Below are 18,267 nucleotides of genomic sequence, written 5' to 3' on the forward strand. Positions count from 1 at the left end.
CTGGCCACTGATGGCCTGGGCCCTTCCCCCCTGCAAGGTGAGAGCTAATGGGTTGGAAAACAAAGGAATCTGGTAGGAAAGGGACAAAGCCCGGGCGTGGGGTGGGGGCTGGAGATAGTTTGAGTTTGGGGCTGGCTGGGGACGTGGAGTGAAGTGCAGACGTGGTTGTCTGGCTCACTGCCCCCCAAAATGGACCCAGCTGAGGGGTCCTGTTCTCTGCACCTACAAGCTCTGTGTTTGACCATGTTCCTGTCATCTAACAAACCTTCTGTGTTACCAGCTGGCTGAGTCACGTCTGACTGCGGAGTCGGGGGTCAGGGCCCTCTGGCCCCCACGGACCCCGCCTGGGTGCACTCGCTGTGGGAAGCGCACGGAGGGGCAGGGGAGGCTGGAGGCTCGGGGATCAGCCCCAGGAAGGTGGAGCCGGGGGACCGCATGACAGGGGCTGGCTGGGGACACAGGGGGAGGCCCAGAACCAGGGTGTGGTCTCCCCACCCCCCAAGATGGACCTGACTGAGGGGTCCTGTTTTGGGCTCTGTTGCTGTCGTCTAATAAACCTTCCGTGTTACTGGCTGGCGGAGAGTCTCCGTGAGTCGCAGGAAGTCGGAGGTGCAGGGCCCTGACTCCCCCCACTCTGTGACACCAGCCCCACCCCCCCGCTCTAATCACTAGACCCCCCCTCCCCTCCCAGAGCTGTGGGTGGAACCCAGGTGTCCTGAGGCCTCAGTGTGTGCCGTGGGCTGGGGGGTGCTCAGGGCTGGGGGGTGGGTTTTGGGGCTCCCCGTGGTGCTGGGTGGGGGTGTCTCTTGCGGTGCTGGGGGAGGGGGCGACTTGGCCCGTGCCAGCCCCACACGGTCCCGTTCCCGGTCGAACACGGAGTAGTGCTGGCCCAGGAAGACGTCCCCCAAGATCCAGAGGGGGCCAGCGGGGGGGGGAACATCCAGGGCCATGAACCCGCTGACACACACGGTGATGCCCATCTGCGTCACCTGGATGGGGGGGAGATGGGGGAGGGGGTCAAGCTGGGCCTGGGATGGACCATGTGGGCCCAGCCACCTGCCACCCCTCCCACCCTGGGTCCAGTGCCCCCCAGCACTGCCCTCCTGCCACCCATGGGCCCATGCCCCCCTCTCCCTTGGGCCCAGCACCCCCCAGCATGCCCCCCAGGGGCCCATGCCCCCTCACCCTGTGTGCCCAGCATCATCCTCTGGCCCCCCCTTTCCTCCTAATGGGCCCATTCCATGCCCCTGTGGGCCCAGCACCCCCCCCATTCTTGCCTCCCCATATGCACAGCTCCCCCCTCCCCCCCCACAAGCCCAGCCAGTCCCCACCTGCCCCTGCCCAAGTCGCAGCGCCCCCCAGGCCAGACAATCCCAGCAGCAGCCCCCAGCCCGCCATGGGCCCAGCCTGTCCCAGCGTCGCCCCCCAACCCCGAGGGGGACCCTCACCTTCAGTATGTACTGCTCCCCCGTCAGGTTGAAGGGCTTCCCCCGCAGCACGAAGGAGACCTCGGGCAGGGCTGAGAGCTGGTCGCAATCCAGCAGGTACTGGGGGAGAGCGCAGGGGTGGGAGGGGTCTTAGATAGTCCCAGGGGGGCGCAGCATGCACGAGAACCCAGGAGTCCTGGCTCCCAGCCCCCCTGCTCTAACCACTAGACCCCGCTCCCCTCCCAGAGCTGGGGAGAGAATCCAGGAGTCCTGGCTCCCAGCCCCACTTGCTCTAACCACTAGACCCCGCTCCCCTCCCAGAACTGAGGAGAGAACCCCGGAGTCCTGACTCCCAGGCCTCCCCAGCTCTAACCCCTAGGCCCCATGGCTAGAACCCAGGCATCCGGCCCCCTTACCTGTCCCTTGAGGGCATAGAAGGGTCCCAGGGCTTTGTGCAGCTTCTTGATCTCCTTGCTGGGGCCCGTGATGAGGGAGGTGCCCGTGTCCACAATGGCCTGGCAGCCCCCCCGGCAGAGAGCCGGCCCCTTGCACCGGTGCCCGCCCCGGGATTTCTTCACCCGGATCCTGCAGAGAGGGGGTCAGGGGAATGGGGGGAGGGGGGTCAAGGGGAGTAATCGGAGTTCAGGGGGTGGAGGGAGGATAGGGGGTGGGGAGGGATTTGGGGACTGGATGGAGGTTCAAGGGTGGGCTTGGGTGGGGGTTGACTGTGGGGTCCAGGCCTGGTTTTTGGGACCGAGCAGGGGGCTAGGGGTGGTTTGGTGGAGCCAGGGGGGGGATCAGGGACCCAGGGGGGTCAAGTGGGCATCTGTGAGGGTCCAGAGGGGTCCAGAGGGTTGGGTGGGGGCCCATGAGTAGTTCTGGAGGTCGGGTGGGGGTCTGGGGAGGTCGGGGGAGGGGGTCCAGGGGGTCAAGATGCCTGTGGGTCAGGTGGGGATCCAGGGTTTTACTGAGGGCTGGGTGGGGGTGTGTCCAGGGGTTCTGGGGGTTGGGTGGGGGTCCAGAGGAATTGGGGGACCCTGGGGGGTTCTGGGAGTCAGGTGGGGGTCCAGGGAGTTGGGGAGAGTCCAGAGACTCGGGGGGGGGTCCAAGGGTTCTGGGGGGGGTGGTGGTTCAGAGGGCCGGGAGGGGTCCCAGGGGGTCCAGAGGATCAGGGAGGTCTGGGGCTACAAGGGGTCAGGTGGGGGTTCAGGGTTGTGTGTCTGGAGGCTATGGGGGGCCCAGGGGCTTGGGGGAGGGTCTGGGGGCCAGAAGGAGTCCCAGAGGGGTCCAGAAGGTTGCAGAGGTCCGGGTGGGGGATCTGGGAGTCAGGTGGGGGTCCAGGGGGTCAGGGAGGGTCCAGAGGCTTGGGGGTACTGGGAATCTGGGGGGTTGAGGGAGATCCTGGGGTCGGGTAGGGATCCAGGGAGGACAGGGGGGCCCTGGGGTTGGGGAGGTCTGGGGGGGGGTCTGGGTGTCAGATGGAGGTCCAGGGGTTCAGGGGGATCCAGAGGCTCAGGGGGGTCCAAGGGCTCAGGGGGTGGTGGTCCCAGGGGGGTCCAGAGGGCTGGTGAGGTCCGGGGGGCTCCAGAGGCTTTAGGGGGGCCAGGGGGTTCTGGGGGGTCTGGAGGCTTTAGGGGGGTCTGGGTGGCTCCAGAGGCTCTAGGGGGAGTCCAGGGGGTTCCAGGGGATCTGAAGGTTTTGGGGGGGTCCGGGAGGTTCTGGAGGTTTTAGGGGGGTCCGGGGTGTACTCACTTGTCCACCTTGATCTGCCAGTAGGCCTTGCGGGACACGGGCACATAATGCAGGTCCCCCTCGTACAGCCGCGGATCCGTGCCCCCCAGTAGCAGCTCGCCCCCACCTGCCGCCGAGCCCCTGCAAACCAGGGGTGAGAGAGAGCTTGGGCGGCTGGCCTGGGGGGCAGGGGAGGTGGGCACTGAGATCAGGAGGGGGCAGGGGGGCTGACTGGGGTGTTGGCCAGGGTATGGGGGCTGTGGGGTGGCAGGGGGTCAGGGCCGGGGCTCCTGCGGAGGAATGAGGGTTTGGGGGTGGGGGGATGGGTGCTTAGTTGGGCACCGGGGGTCTGGGGACACCGGGGGGGGGAGGGGCTTCAGGGTCTGGGCACCAGGGGGCTCAGGGGTCTGGGCACTGGCAGTTCAGGGATGCCAGGGAGCTCCAGGCACTCCAGGGTCCGGGCACCCGGGGGCTTTGGAGTCCAGGTGCCAGGGATCTGAGGACACAGAGGGGCTCAGGGGTCCGGGCGCTGGGGGTCCAAGGACACTGGGGGGGCTCAGGGGTCTGGGTGCTGGAGTCAAAGGACACCGGGGGGGGTTTGGTGGTCCAGGGGATCTGAGGACACTGGGGGGCTCAGGGGGCCTGAGGACACTGCGGGGCTCAGGGGTCTGGGGGGCTCTGGGGTCGAAGGACACCGGGGGACTCAGAGGTCTGGGCACCGGGGGCTCTGGGTGCTCGGGGGCTCTGGGCACCAGGGGCTCTGACCTGCGGAGGTGGAAGGAGAAGACATTCTCGTCCAGCAGCCCCTGCGCCATCATGTTGTCAAAGACGGGGGTGACCCCACCCACTGAGAGGATGGGGTACCCCATCCCCAGGATCCCGTCGAACTTGGTTGCCACGAACACCAGCCCCGGCAGGTCCACGGCCTCAGCGAACGTCTGGTTCTCCACTGTCAGGTTGGACACCTGGGAGCAGAGCTGGGATGGAACCCAGGCGTCCTGGCTCCCAGCCCCTCCCACCTGCTCCAACCACCGGCTCCCACTCCCCTCCCAGAGCCGGGGGGAGAACCCAGGCGTCCTGGCCCCCACTCACCTTGACCTTGTCCTGGCTGAGGAAGCCCTTCAGGCTGCCACTCCCGTAGTGGATGGAGAACTTGGTGTGGTTGCGTTTGTGGGTGCAGGAGAAGAGTGAGTAGTAGTGAGTGTGCACCCCTGCGGGGAGAGGGGGGGTCAGGAGAGACAGACACAGACCGCCCCCCCCGCCGATGGAGCCTCCCTGTTCATCCCTGCGGGAAGAGATGTGCCGAAGTGGGACTGTTCTTAATGTTCTCTGAATACGGTGGGGGTGCCTCAGTTTCCCCCAGGCAGTTCTTAAGTCTTGGGGGGGGGATGGGGGGGTGATTGTTGCAGAGCCCTAGAGGGCCAGTGTGATGCGGCTGGAGAACAAAGGGATCCGGTGGCCTCCGGCAAAGAGACAAAGGCCGGAGGAGGGTGGGAGAGTCTCAGTTTGGGGCTGGCTGGGGAAATGGAGGGAGGCCCAGATGGGGCTCTGGGCTCCCTGCCCCCAAGACGGACCTGACTGAGGGGTCCTGGTCTCTGTACCTACCAGCTCTGGTTTAGACCATGCTCCTGTTGGCTAATAAACCTTCTGTGTCCCCGGCTGGCTGAAAGTCCTGTCTGGCTGCGGAGTGGGGGGCAGGACACTCTGGCCCCCCCAGGACCCCCCCGTGCGGACTCGCTGCGGGAAGCGCGGGGTGGGGCAGGGGAGGCGGGAGGCTCCGGGGTCAGCCCCAGGAAGAGGGAAGCCGGGGCAGCGTCTTGCCCTGGGGACAGCAGCTCCGAGAGAGGAGGGTCCCCCCGAGTCCTGGCTGGGTCGTAGGGGGCAGCTCCAGAGCACTGCCCGGGGACGCCATGATGGGGGGGGGGTCAGGAGAGACAGACACAGGCCCCCTGTGCGCTTCTGGGGGGGGTTAGGAGAGACAGACACAGTCCCCCCCCAACAGAGCCCCCCTATGCACCCCTTGGGGGGTCAGGAGAGACAGACACACCCCCCAGCACCCCGGGGGCAGAGGGGGCACAGGATGGACTGACACCCCCAGCCCGCCGGCACCCCCCGGGCCCCCACTCACAGCACGCCAGGTGCAGGAGACAGCAGCCGGCCGAAGGCACCCACAGGTCGGAGGAGCCCGTGTCGAAGACGACTTTGAACTGCTGGGGCGGCGTCCCGACCCCGATCTCCCCATAGTACTGGGCCTGGGGGGGGTCAGCGCTGAGGGTCAGCACCCAGCCCGGTCCCCCAGAGCCATCGCCCTCTCCCAGCCCCCCAACCCCCCAGTGCTGTCCCCTGCCCCCCAGCCCTGGCTCCCACAGAGCCACCCCCGTCTCTCAGCCCCCCTAAGTACCATCCCCTGCCCCCCAGCCCCCCAGAGCCGCTGCCCTCTCCCAGCCCCCCAACCCCCCAGTGCCGTCCCCTGCCCCCCAGCCCCGGCCCCCCAGAGCCACTGCCCTGTCCCAGCCCCCCAACCCCCCAGTGCCATCCCCTGCCTGCCAGCCCCGGCCCCACAGAGCCCCTGCCCCCCAAACCGCCCCCCAGCACAGCCCCCCTCCCTTCCAGCCCAGTCCCCCCAGGCTGAGCTGCCCCAGGGCCGGGTTTGGGGGCTGACTCACGTCCATGTAGCTGTGCAGACGCTGGGGGGCAGCTGAGCGCCTGTGGGAACCCCTGCCCGGCCCCCCGCCAGCCCCCAGGTCGGCAAGGGGGAGCCTCGTCCCACCAAAGCGGCTCCGGACCGAAGGGAACTTCCGCAGGGGGATCCTGCCGGAGGGAGGGTGGGGTCAGTGCAGGGAAACCAGGGGACCCCCCCCCAGGACCTCCCCGAACCCCCCCCCCCAGGCAGCCAGTCCCTGCCCTGGGGCTGGGTGGGAGCTGGCGCCCCCCAGAGGGGAGAGGCCCCGTGCTCCCTTCCCCACGCCCCAGCCAGCCAGTCCCCGCCCTGGGGCAGATAGGAGCCGGCACCCCGCAGAGCGGACAGGCCCCGTGCCCCATTCCCTGCCCCACTGAGTCAGCCAGTCTCTGCCCTGTGGGAGGGTGAGAGCAGCAGAGGTACCAGTCCCACGCTGGGGCCTGGAACTGGCCGGACTGGTCGGGGGACTGGCTGGGTGGGGCGAGCTCAGAAATCCCTGGGGGGGGCGGGGGGTGTGCCGGGAGCTGGAACCGCCAGCGTGTGTGGGGCACCGGGATCCTTTGATCTGCCGTGCCAGGCAGCCCCTGCCCACGTGGCACCTGCCTCATCCCGGCCGGCCGTGACCCCACTTGCCGCCTCCCTCCCTCCCTCAGCTGGGAGAGAACCCAGGTGTCCTGGCTCCCAACCCCGCCCCCCCCCAGTTCTAACCACTAGACTCCCCTCCCCTCTTCTCTTCGAGCTGGGATAGAACCCAGGTGTCCTAGTTCCCAGTCACCCCTGCTCTAACCACTAGACCCCACTCCCCTCCCAGAGCTGGGGAGAGAACCCAGGAGTCCCGACTCCCAACCCCCCCGCTCTAACCACTAGACCCCACTCCTCTCCCAGAGCTGGGGAGAGAACCCAGGAGTCCTGGCTCCCAACCCCACCTGCTCTAATCACTAGACCCCACTCCCCTCCCAGAGCTGGGGAGAGAACCCAGGAGTCCTGGCTCCCAACGCCCCCCCGCTCTAACCACTAGACCCCACTCCCCCCGACAGGACCCAGGCGTCCGGGGCCCTCACCGGATCAGCGCCTGGGTGCCCAGCACCAGCAGCAGGAGGGCGGCAGCGCCCGGGGCCCCCATCCTCGCTCCGGTGCGGCAGCCGCTCTCGGCCCGTCTGTCCCCAGCCCCCGCAGGGAGCTCGGGAACCGCCTCTTCCCATTGGCTGGGTCACCTGGGGTGCAGTGCCTGATTGGCTGGGAGCCCTGGGGCTCGGGCTCGGATTGGCCCCGGCCTGCCGGGGTGCAGCGCCCCATTGGCCCCGGCTCGGCCGGCGAGGGCAGGCTGCGGGCGGGGTGCCCCGGGTGAGCCCCACGCCCTGACTGGGGGTGGGAGCTGGGAGCTGGGAGCTGGGCCGGGGGGGGGCTCCTGCCCCTTGGCCCCCCTCAACCCCTGCCACCTTCCCACAGCCCCATAGACCTCCCCACAGCCCCCCAACTTGCACCCTAACCCTCCCCCACCCTCACAGATCCATAGCCCTCCCCACAGCCCCCCAACCTAAACCCTAACCCTCCCCTTCCTCACAGCCCCCTAGACCTCCCCACAGCCCCCCAACCTGCCCCCAACCCTCCCCTTCCCCACAGCCCCATAGACCTCCCCACAGCCCCCAACCTGCACCTAACCCTCCCCACCCCCACAGCCCGCCCCACAGCCCCCCCAACCTACACCGTAACCCTCCCCCACCCCCCACAGCCCCATAACCCTCCCCACAGTCCCTTCCCTGCACCATAACCCTCCCCCCACTTGCTCCCCTACAGCCCCATAGCCATCCCCACAGCCCCCCAACCTGCACCATAACCCTTCCCCCACAGCCCCATAGCCCTCCCCACAGCCCCCCAACCTGCACCATAACCCTCCCCCCACAGCCCCATAGATCTTCCCACAACCCCCTCCCATCCCCTTCCGCACAGCCCCATAACCCTCCCCCACCCCCACAGCCCCATAGCCCTCCCCACAGCCCCCCAACTTGTACCGTAACCCTCCCCCCCACACCGCTTCCCCAGAGCCCCATAACCCTCCCCACAGCCCCCACCCTGCACCATAACCCTCCCCCCACCCACTCCCCCACAGCCCCATAGACCTCCCCACCCCCTCTCCCCACAGCCCCGTAACCCTCCCCACAGCCCCCTCCCTGTACTATAACCTTCCCTATAGCCCCCCTTGGCCCATCTACCCTGCCCCATCTACTGTCCCCCAGCCCTGCCGGTGCCCCTCACTCCTGACCCACAGCCCCCTGCTAGCCCGGCCCTGGACTCCCCCCAGCTCTGCCGGTGCCCCTGCAGTGAGGCACAGTTGGGGAGTGGGGGGCGGGGGGGGGCTGTTGCATGTCAGGGATGGACTCAGACTCTGCGGCGGGGGAGTTTCAAGATTTTATTGTTGTTTCTGTAAGAGCCGGGGGTGTCCCAGACACGGGGGACCTGTGGGGGGATCGTAGATGGGGTCATGGGGGTGGCAGACATCGGGGGCTGAAGTGGGCCTGGGGGGTGGGTGGGATCAGGGCTCCCCTGAGATCTCTCCCCCAACAGCCCCCACCCCCCAGGCAGGTGGGCATGTGGATTGGGGCCACTTGGGGAAAGCGGGGGCTGGCTGTTGCAGGGGTCAGCAGGGCACGGTTTGGGGGCGTCGGGGCAGGGTCCCCCCTTCCCATCCCTGCCGCAGCTGACGGTGGGTGGCGGGGCGCAGCCCTCCACGGAGAGGGGCGCTGAGGTCAGGGCACCGGCTGGACGTAGTTGGCAGGGTACAGCCCCACGCACCCCCTGTCCGTCACCCCCTTGCACCAGCCCTGGGGGTCCTGCTCCTCCAGCTTCGTCAGCTCCTCCCCTGCAAGGACAGGCAGCGCGTTAGGGGGTGGGGGGGGTCACTGGGTCTGTAGGCCGGTTGGGGGGGGAGGTGGGGGGGAGTCAGTGGGGTTTGGGTCCATAAGGGGAGGGGTCAGTTGGGGGATGGGCTCAGTGACGTGTGGGTCTGTTAAGGGGGATGGGGTCCATGGGGAGGGTAGGGGGATCCATCAGGGGCTGTGTGGGGTGGGGTCTGTCAGGGAATGGGCTCAGTGGGGTGTTTTGGGGGGTCCAGTGGAGTGGGGGCTGCTGTCAGCAGATGGGCTCAGTGGAGCATGGATGGGGGTCCACTCAGGAGGGGTGGGGGATGAGGTCCATGGGGGGGTTTGTTGGGGGAAGGGGGTATGTGGGATGGGGGTGGGCTGTGTTGGGGGAAGAGCTCGGTGAGGGAGTCGGGGGGGGGATGGGCTGGGGGGTCCAGAGGGGTCAGGGCCCAGCCGGGGGATGGGCTGGGGGGGTCCAGAGGGGTCAGGGCCCAGCCGGGGGAGGACCTGGGGGGGTCCCGTGGGGGTAGGGGGGTCATGGCCCAGCCAGGGGATGGGCTGGGGGGGTCCAGAGGGGTCAGGGCCCAGCCGGGGGATGGGCTGGGGAGGCCCAGCGGCGGGGGGGGAGAGCTGGGGGGGGCTCGGGGGGGCAGGGTCCCCCCGGTGGTCACTCACCCGCAGTGAAGCTCAGCTCGTCCGGCTCCTGCCCGGCGTAGTCGTAAATGGCCCGAACCCGCTGGCCCAGAACCGGCGCCGGCACCTCGGCCGCGCTGCGGGGGCAGGGGAGACAATGAGGGGGGCGGAGCTCCTGGGGGACACGCCCACACCTGAGCCCCCCGCATCGCCCCAAGGGCCCCCCCCCACTCCCTCCCAAACGCGGGGCTGCCCCATGCGGGCTGGGGGTGGGGCAGGGTTTTCCGAGAGGCTGGTGTGTTGTTATAGGGTTTCCGGGAGGGGAGGGGGGGGCTGGTGGGTCAGCGTAGGTGTCCTGGGGGGCTGGGGCATTATTGGGTTGTCCACCCTGCTCGCCTGCCCCTGGCCGGCCCCCCCACTCACCTGCCCAGGGCCGGGCGGATGCTCTGCAGCGTCACCTTCTCCTCCTCCTTCGCCGGGGGCGGCGCCTTGGGGCTCGGTTGCTCCCACTCCGGGCTCCACGCCTGGGGGTGGGGGGGAGGAAATGGGGGCTCAGCCCTGGGGGGCTCCCAGCCAGACCCCTACTTGCTTGGGGGGTGGGGGGAGCTCTGGGGTTTCCCATGCAGATGGGCCCAGAGCTGGACCCGCGGGCTGCGGTGTGTGTGTGTGTGTGATGAAGTGGGGATTTTCCCTTGTTGCGTTGTGCGTGTTTCCCGCTGTTTTCCATGGATGCCGTGTGTGCCTCAGTTTCCCTGTGTGCTGCACCAGTGTCTCGGTGGTGGGAATGGGGGGGCTGCTCCAGCTGCCTGCAGGGATGCTCTGGCCGCCCCCTTTGAAAACCTGAGACCCAGCAGGGGGATGCGACCGGGGGGACTCTTGGCCCGGGAAGTGAGACAAAGGCCAGAGGAGGAGCAACGGGCAGGGCAGGGGCTGGGCGGCTGGAAGCGAGTGAGTCTTGGGGCGCCAGGGGGAGGACCAGAGCCCTGGCTCTGGGCTCCCCGACCCCCAAGCTGGACTTGGCTGAAAGTCCCTGACTTCTGTGCTAACAAGCTCTGGTTTAGACCGTGCTCCCGTCGGCTATTAAACCTTCTGTGTCCCCGGCTGGCTGACGGTCACGGCTGGCTGCAGAGCTGGGGGGCAGGGCCCCCTGGCTCCCCCAGGACCCCCGCCCCAGGCAGACTCGCTGTGGGAAGCGTGGGGTGGGGCAGGGGAGGCTGGAGGCTCCGGGGTCAGCCCCAGGAAGGTGGAAGCCGGGGCAGCGTCTTGCCCTGGGGACAGTAGCTCCGAGAGAGGAGGGTCCCCCAAGGTCCTGCCTGGCTTCGTGACGGGGGGGGGGGGGTCTCACCTCGAACTCGGGCCATGCCATGGCCATGCCGGGCCCGCGCTGGCGGCGCCACCAGTCCAGGTCCTGGCGGGCGCTGATGTCGCCGATGACCTGGCGGAGCTGGGTCTGTGCAGCCTGCACCCTGCGGGGGGGGCGGGGGGGAGGGATTTGTCTCTGTCCAACCCCCCCGACCCGGCCTCCTCCCTCCCCTGCACCCCCACAACTCCTCCCCTGCACCCCCACGACTGGCCCAGCCCGTCTTCCCCAGCAGCCTCCTGCCTGCAGACCCAAAGTGCTCGCCCACCATTGATCCCACCTGGGGCGGGCAGTGGGGTCCAGCCGGTGGGGGAGGGGGGTCTCTCTTACCCGGGGCGGGCGGTGGGGTCCAGCCGGCGGGGGGAGGGCGTTCTCTCTTACCCGGGGCGGGCGGTGGGGTCCAGCCGGCGGGGGGAGGGGGGTCTCTCTTACCCGGGGCGGGCGGTGGGGTCCAGCCGGCGGGGGGAGGGGGGTCTCTCTTACCCGGGGCGGGCGGTGGGGTCCAGCCGGCGGGGGAGGGGGGTCTCTCTTACCCGGGGCGGGCGGTGGGGTCCAGCCGGCGGGAGGAGGGGGGTCTCTCTTACCCGGGGTGGGCGGTGGGGTCCAGCCGGCGCTGCAGAGCCGCCAAGGCCTCCTTGAGGAACTCGATGCGTCTCTGCTCGAACTCCTGGCCCTTCTCGAAGACCGACTCCATCTCCTCCACGTAGCGCGGGCTGGCGCGGGTCAGCTCCGCCAGCGCCTGCTCGTAGTGCTGCCGCTCCTGGGGGGCAGGGGCGTCAGGGGGGCCCTGGGGGCAGGGGCAGCCCCAAGGCCAGGAGAAGAAAGGGCCTCCCATGGACTGGCGCGGGGCGGGGGAGTCCAGCAGTCTGGACCAACGAGGAGGGCGTGGGAATTTTCTGCAATCAGTTGGAGGAACACGGTGTGTGCCTCAGTTTCCCCTATGAACTACACTGTGCCCTGCGGGTGGCACAGGGCTGGTTACTCCCTGCGGAGGCCCAGAATCGCAGCTGTGTCCCGCGCCGGCTGTCTGGGGCTGGGGCCTGGCGCCGGGAGAGCCCACGAAGACAAAAACTGGGACATTGGCTACCTGGCAACTAACGGCTGCGGCGGGCCGGCCAGCCGGATCTGACCAGCCAGGGAGCAAAGGGCGGAGGGGTGGGGGGGCTGGCGCCCCCAACCTGGGACCGGGACCAAGTGGGAGCTGGGAGGGTCGTTGCTGGGCCAGGCTCCGGGGCACCAGAGCGGTCCAGGGGGCAACTCCTCGCCGTGCTACCCAAGGAGCGTCCCGTCCCACCGGCTAGGTGGCACAGGAGGGGTGTGGTGGGGTCCCGCTGGTGGCGGGCTGCCCCCCAGGGGGTACGGGGCTCTCTTGGGGGGTCTGTTGCTGGGGGGGGGGGAATAAACCGGGGGGCTGCAGGCTCCAAGGAGGCAGAGCAGCCGTGGGGCTGACCCTGGTGGAAGAGCGGGACCCCTGGGGGTCCGGCTCACGGACGGGGGCCTCCCTGAGGCTGTCCCGAAGCTGGACCCAGTGCCAGGCCCGTGGCCCGGGGAGAGGGGTCCGCGGCCGGGCGCGCCCACCTTGTGCGTCTCCAGGGAGTGGCGCTGGCGCTCCTCCCGCAGGGCCCGCTGGCGGTCGGGGGCCAGCGGGGGGCCCCCCGGGGCCAGCTGCTCCCGCCCCGCGGCCACGTGCTCCTTGCGGCAGGCCCGGTGGTACGAGGCTTTGGCCTTCTCCACCTGGGGGAGGGGCGAAACAAGGGGCTGCAACTGGGGCTGGGACCCCAGGGCCCCTGACCCCCGCCCCCCCCGCAGCCCCACTGACTCCCACCCCGTGGCCCCCCTGACCCTCCCATATTCCCGTAACCTCCCCACAACCTCCACCCAGTGCAGCACCCCCCACTCAGAATGCACCCCCCATACACTGGGCCCCATGCAGCGCCCCCAATGTGCCCCCACGCAGCACCCCACCCCCTGCTCCGTGTTACCCGGGCAGTGCCCCCCAGCGCGGTGCCCCATCCCCTGCCCTCCATGCAGTGCCCCCCATGCACAGCGCCCCCCGCAGCACCCCACTCCCTGCTCCGTGCCTCCAGCCTGCCCCATCCCCTGCCCTCCATGCAGTGCCCCCCATGCACAGCCCCCCCGCAGCACCCCACTCCCTGCTCCGTGCCCACCAGCCTGCCCCATCCCCTGCCCTCCATGCAGTGCCCCCCATGCACAGCCCCCCCGCAGCACCCCACTCCCTGCTCCGTGCCCACCAGCCTGCCCCATCCCCTGCCCTCCATGCAGTGCCCCCCATGCACAGCGCCCCCCGCAGCACCCCACTCCCTGCTCCGTGCCTCCAGCCTGCCCCATCCCCTGCCCTCCATGCAGTGCCCCCCATGCACAGCCCCCCCGCAGCACCCCACTCCCTGCTCCGTGCCCACCAGCCTGCCCCATCCCCTGCCCTCCATGCAGTGCCCCCCATGCACAGCCCCCCCGCAGCACCCCACTCCCTGCTCCGTGCCCACCAGCCTGCCCCATCCCCTGCCCTCCATGCAGTGCCCCCCATGCACAGCCCCCCCGCAGCACCCCACTCCCTGCTCCGTGCCCACCAGCCTGCCCCATCCCCTGCCCTCCATGCAGTGCCCCCCATGCACAGCCCCCCCGCAGCACCCCACTCCCTGCTCCGTGCCCACCAGCCTGCCCCATCCCCTGCCCTCCATGCAGTGCCCCCCATGCACAGCCCCCCCGCAGCACCCCACTCCCTGCTCCGTGCCCACCAGCCTGCCCCATCCCCTGCCCTCCATGCAGTGCCCCCCATGCACAGCCCCCCCGCAGCACCCCACCCCCTGCTCCGTGCCCCCCAGCCTGCCCCCCCCGCGCCCCCGCCCCGCCCCGCCCCCCGCAGCACCCACCTTGTGCAGGCGGCGGGCCCAGGGTTTCTGGGCGCGCCGGAAGCCGCTCTCCAGCTCGCGGGCCTCGCGGAACCTGCCCAGCAGCTTGCGGTGGTAGCTGTCCCGCTGCCAGCCCCGCACGCGGGCCAGCTCCTCCGCCACCAGCGCCCGCTGCGTCTCCCGGTGCAGCCGGCTCAGCCGCTCCGTGGAGTCCAGGAAGGCCTGCCAGGCCCGGCGCACCGAGCCGTACAGGGGGCCTGCGGGAGAGCGGAGATGGGGGCGCCGTGCTCCGGGGCTCGGCAGGGGGCGCTGGGCTGCGGGGTCGTGGGGTGGGGGGCTCGGCAGGGGGCGCTGGGCTGCAGGGTCGTGGGGTGGGGGGCTCGGCAGGGGGCGCCGTGCTCCGGGGCTCGGCAGGGGGTGCTGGGCTGTGGGGTCGTGGGATGGGGGGCTCGGCAGGGGGCGCTGGGCTGCGGGGTCGGCAGGGGGTGCTGGGCTGCGGGGTCGTGGGGTGGGGGGCTCGGCAGGGGGCGCTGGGCTGCGGGGTCGGCAGGGGGTGCTGGGCTGCGGGGTCGTGGGGTGGGGGGCTCGGCAGGGGGCGCTGGGCTGCGGGGTCGGCAGGGGGTGCTGGGCTGTGGGGTCGTGGGATGGGGGGCTCGGCAGGGGGCGCTGGGCTGCGGGGTCGGTAGGGGGTGCTGGGCTGTGGGGTCGTGGGATGGGGGGCTCAGCAGGGGGCGGTGGGGCAGGAGGCTCGGTAGGGGGCACTGGGCTGCGGGGTCGTGGGGTGGGGGGCTCGGCAGGGGGCGCTGGGCTGCGGGATCGGCAGGGGGTGCTGGGCTGCGGGGTCGTGGGGTGGGGGGCTCGGCAGGGGGCGCTGGGCTGCGGGGTCGGTAGGGGGTGCTGGGCTGTGGGGTCGTGGGATGGGGGGCTCAGCAGGGGGCGGTGGGGCAGGAGGCTCGGCAGGGGGTGCTGGGCTGCGGGGTCGTGGGGTGGGGGGCTCGGCAGGGGGCGCTGGGCTGCGGGGTCGGCAGGGGGTGCTGGGCTGCGGGGTCGTGGGGTGGGGGGCTCGGCAGGGGGCGCTGGGCTGCAGGGTCGTGGGGTGGGGGGCTCGGCAGGGGGCGCCGTGCTCCGGGGCTCGGCAGGGGGCGCTGGGCTGCGGGGTCGGCAGGGGGTGCTGGGCTGTGGGGTCGTGGGATGGGGGGCTCGGCAGGGGGCGCTGGGCTGCGGGGTCGGTAGGGGGTGCTGGGCTGTGGGGTCGTGGGATGGGGGGCTCAGCAGGGGGCGGTGGGGCAGGAGGCTCGGTAGGGGGCACTGGGCTGCGGGGTCGTGGGGTGGGGGGCTCGGCAGGGGGCGCTGGGCTGCGGGGTCGGCAGGGGGTGCTGGGCTGTGGGGTCGTGGGATGGGGGGCTCGGCAGGGGGCGCTGGGATGCGGGGCTCGGTAGGGGGCGCTGGGCTGCGGGGTCGTGGGATGGGGGGCTCGGTAGGGGGCGCTGGGCTGCAGGGGGGCTCAGCAGGGCTGCAAAGTCGTGGGGTGGGGGGCTCGGCAGGGGGCGCTGGGCTGCGGGGTCGGTAGGGGGTGCTGGGCTGCGGGGTCGTGGGATGGGGGGCTCGGCAGGGGGCGCTGGGCTGCGGGGTCGGTAGGGGGTGCTGGGCTGCGGGGTCGTGGGATGGGGGGCTCGGTAGAGGGCGCTGAGCTGCAGGGGGGCTCAGCAGGGCTGCAAAGTCGTGGGGTGGGGGGCTCGGCAGGGGGCGCTGGGCTGCGGGGCGCTGGGGCAGGAGGCTCAGTAGGGGGCGCTGTGCTGCAGGGGGGCTCAGCAGCGGGCGCTGGGCTGCGGGGCGGTGGGGCAGGAGGCTCGGTAGGGGGCTCTGGGCTGCGGGGTCGTGGGGTGGGGGGCTCAGGAGGGGGCGCTGTGCTGTGGGGCGGTGGGCCAGGCACTGTGCTGCAGGGGGGCTCAGCAGGGGGCGCTGGGCTGCAGGGGGGTCGGGTGGGGTGCTCGGTAGGGGGCACCGTGCTGCAGGGGGCAGGGGGTGGGGACTCACTCGCATCCACCAGGGGGCGCCACTTCTGCACCCAGGCCCCCATGTGCCGGGCGTAGCTGCCTTCGATCCGCGCCCGGTCCCGGAAGCAGCCGACCAGCTGGTCGCAGACCTGGGACCCCTCCTCCAGCCGCCGCACCGTGCGCTGGTACCGGTTCGGCTGGGGGGGGCAGACGTGTGGGGGGGTCAGACCCAGATGGAGCCCTGCTCCATTTCACCCCCCACTCCCATGTCGCCCTGGGGGGGGTGTTTGGGGAAGAAGCTGGGGGAAGGAGATGGGGGAGTCCCCTATGTGTACCCCCCATCTCCTCCCCAACAGCCGAGCCACCCCTCAGCCCCAGAGCCAGCCCCACCCAGAACTCCACTGCAGGGACCGAGCCCCCCTCCACTGCCCCTCCCGTGGCCCCCTCAGCCGCTCCCCCTCCCCCCGGCCGCTCACCATCCAGAAGCTGTCGCTGGGGGGCTCGTCCCCGGCCACCTCGCTGTAGATCTCCGACATGGTCCAACCTGGGGGGGGGCCAAAATGGGGGTGGGGGGTGGTGAGGCCTGCCCGGATGGCCTCTCCTCCAGCCCTCCAGGGGGACCGGCCCCCGGAGGCTGACCCCTCTCTTACTTGCACCCCCACAGTAAGACTAGAGTCCCCTCCTCAAGCTCCCCCCTCCATGGCCTTCTCTCCCCACGGCCAAACCTGCCCGGTCAGTGTGCCGGGGCCCCACGGCCCCGCCACAGCCCCACGGGAAACCCCCAGCTGCACAGGGAACCCCTGGCCACGCTCCAGGCCCACGCGCCCCCCTCCGGCCCCCTCGGCCGGTACCTTCTGGGGCTGGCGCTGCCCGGGGCCCGACAGAGCCCGGCTGCAGCACGGGGTGGCTGGGGGGGGGTCGGGCGCTGATGTGGAGGCGGGCGGCGCGGGGAACGACATGTGTTAGCAGTTAGGGAAGATGGAGCCGCGCCACGGGCCAGCCCCAGCCAGGAGGCCGACGGGGCTGGTTCCTGCATCCATCCCCCCCCGCCGCCTGTCACCGGGGGGGCTGTCAGGGCGGTGCCGGTACTGGGGTCAGGGGCACCCTGCTTCCACCATCGCCTGCCTTCCCCGGAGCCACCCCCACCTCGCTAGGGGTCACCATGGGGCTGCTAGGGGCTACCGTGGCATTGCCAAGGGCTGCACCAAGGTCGCTAGGGGTCGCCGTGGCATTGCCGAGGGCCTTGCTGGCATCGCGAGGGGTCGCCGTGGTGTCGCTCGGGGCTACCATGACGTTGCCGAGGGCCTTGCTGGCATGGCGAGGGGTCGCCGTGGCGTCTCCCTCCATGGCAGCCAGGCCCGGATGCGGGGACCCAAGCCCCCGCCTTAGTGGGACAGGCCTTGCCCTTTTTTGGGGGGGCTGCTGGCTCCCCACGGGAGCTGCTCCCCAGCTGGGCAGGTGTCTCGGCCGCCCCATAAGACCTGGACCCTGGGGCACCATGCAGCTGGGGCTGGCTCCCCACCTGGAAACGCTGCCCCTTCCCCGTGGGCCTCTGCTCTGGACCTCCAGGGATGTGCCCCCTGCTCTTCCCTCTCCCCCACCCCCGGAGTGTGTCCCCCCTCCCGGTCCCATCTCCCCCGGCCGGGACCAGGGTTGACTCGGGGTGAGAAACTGGAAAAAAATTAAGTGTGTGGGGGGGGAGTAGGGACAGAGAACAGGCTTCCTGGCCCTGCCCCTTCCCCTCAGCCCCCCTCTGGCCCTGCCCCCCTCCTTCCACTCCCCCCCTCCACCCCGTCCTCCCCCGCTCCTGGCATCTGCGCCTGGATTTTCCAGCCACTTGCACTGGCCAGGAAGCAGGGAAAATAACGGCCGAAGGGAAGAATGGGGGGGCCAGGACCTGCCAGTGCCCCTGATGGGGGGAGCAACATGGGGGAAAGGCCATGAGTGAGTTTCTCCCCTTATCCTGCCTGCTCCCTCCCGACTCTGGCGCCCCCCGACCTCTCTTCTCTGTCTCCCCCCGCCCATCCCATGGAAACCCTTAATCTCTCCCAGCAGCTGTGCAGACCTGTCTCCCAACCAAAGAGCCCCCCCTGCCCCCCAGCCCTGTCCCCAGCCCCCCTCTGCCCACCCCCAATTCCCATCTCCCCACTCCCTGTGCCCCAATTCTCCCTTTCTCCCAGCCCTGACCCCCCCACCTCGTCCTCTGAGCCCCCTCCGATTCCTACCCCCCCAACCCCCTCCTCCCAGCCCCCCAGTGCTCCGTAATCCCTCCTGTCCTCCCCCACACCCCACTCCTCCCCAGCTGGGACACATCAACTGGCAACATAGGCGGTGGGGGGGGCAGTCCTGGTGGGGGGGTCCCAGCCCAGTTACCCTCCTTTACACTCACCCCTTCCCCTCTCTGGGTGTCTCTCCCTCTCTGCAGGGGCGGGCGGCTCCAGGATTCCTGGGCAGGGAATGTCAGAATTCAGGGGGAGGGGGCTGGGGGCTCTCGACACACATGAGCTGTTAACCCCTTCAGCTCCCCGCACAGCTCAAAGGGCCTGGCCGGACACTGCTATGGGGAAGCTCGCAGCGCTGGGGTCCCCGACTGGAGGCACTGCCATGAGAAAGTTTGCAGCACTGGGGTCCCTGGCTGGGGGCACTGCTGTGGGGAAGCTCACAGTGCCAGGGTCCCCGGCTTGGGGGCACTGCTGTGGGGGAGCTTG

At 70.5% G+C, this 18,267-nt stretch overlaps 2 protein-coding genes across 3 annotated transcripts; both read right to left on the reverse strand.

The window, feature by feature from the left end:
* Positions 1–314: 314 nt before the first annotated feature.
* NAPSA (napsin A aspartic peptidase) lies at positions 315–6,961 on the reverse strand. Its single transcript, XM_074937439.1, has 10 exons — positions 6,900–6,961; positions 5,825–5,969; positions 5,287–5,410; positions 4,251–4,369; positions 3,924–4,123; positions 3,180–3,299; positions 1,844–2,012; positions 1,449–1,547; positions 811–989; positions 315–357 (listed from the first exon to the last, which is right to left on the reverse strand). Exons 1-10 carry the CDS (start codon positions 6,959–6,961, stop codon positions 315–317), a joined length of 1,260 nt encoding a protein of 419 aa, XP_074793540.1.
* A 1,510-nt stretch (positions 6,962–8,471) lies between these two features.
* LOC141976589 (protein kinase C and casein kinase substrate in neurons protein 3-like) lies at positions 8,472–17,964 on the reverse strand. 2 transcript variants are annotated; one of them, XM_074937632.1, is made up of 10 exons: positions 17,949–17,964; positions 16,036–16,103; positions 15,600–15,756; positions 13,584–13,819; positions 12,271–12,426; positions 11,277–11,452; positions 10,678–10,798; positions 9,756–9,856; positions 9,375–9,469; positions 8,472–8,698 (listed from the first exon to the last, which is right to left on the reverse strand). In XM_074937632.1, the coding sequence occupies exons 2-10, from the start codon at positions 16,093–16,095 to the stop codon at positions 8,586–8,588; spliced, it is 1,215 nt and encodes a 404-aa protein (XP_074793733.1). In that variant the 5' UTR covers positions 16,096–16,103; positions 17,949–17,964; the 3' UTR covers positions 8,472–8,585. The 2 variants fall into 2 exon arrangements, with proteins under 2 accessions (XP_074793733.1, XP_074793732.1); XM_074937631.1 differs by lacking the exon at positions 17,949–17,964 and adding an exon at positions 16,411–16,470.
* Positions 17,965–18,267: the final 303 nt, after the last annotated feature.

Source organism: Natator depressus, chromosome 23, assembly GCF_965152275.1.
Source record: "Natator depressus isolate rNatDep1 chromosome 23, rNatDep2.hap1, whole genome shotgun sequence".
Classification (NCBI taxonomy): Eukaryota; Metazoa; Chordata; order Testudines; family Cheloniidae; genus Natator; species Natator depressus.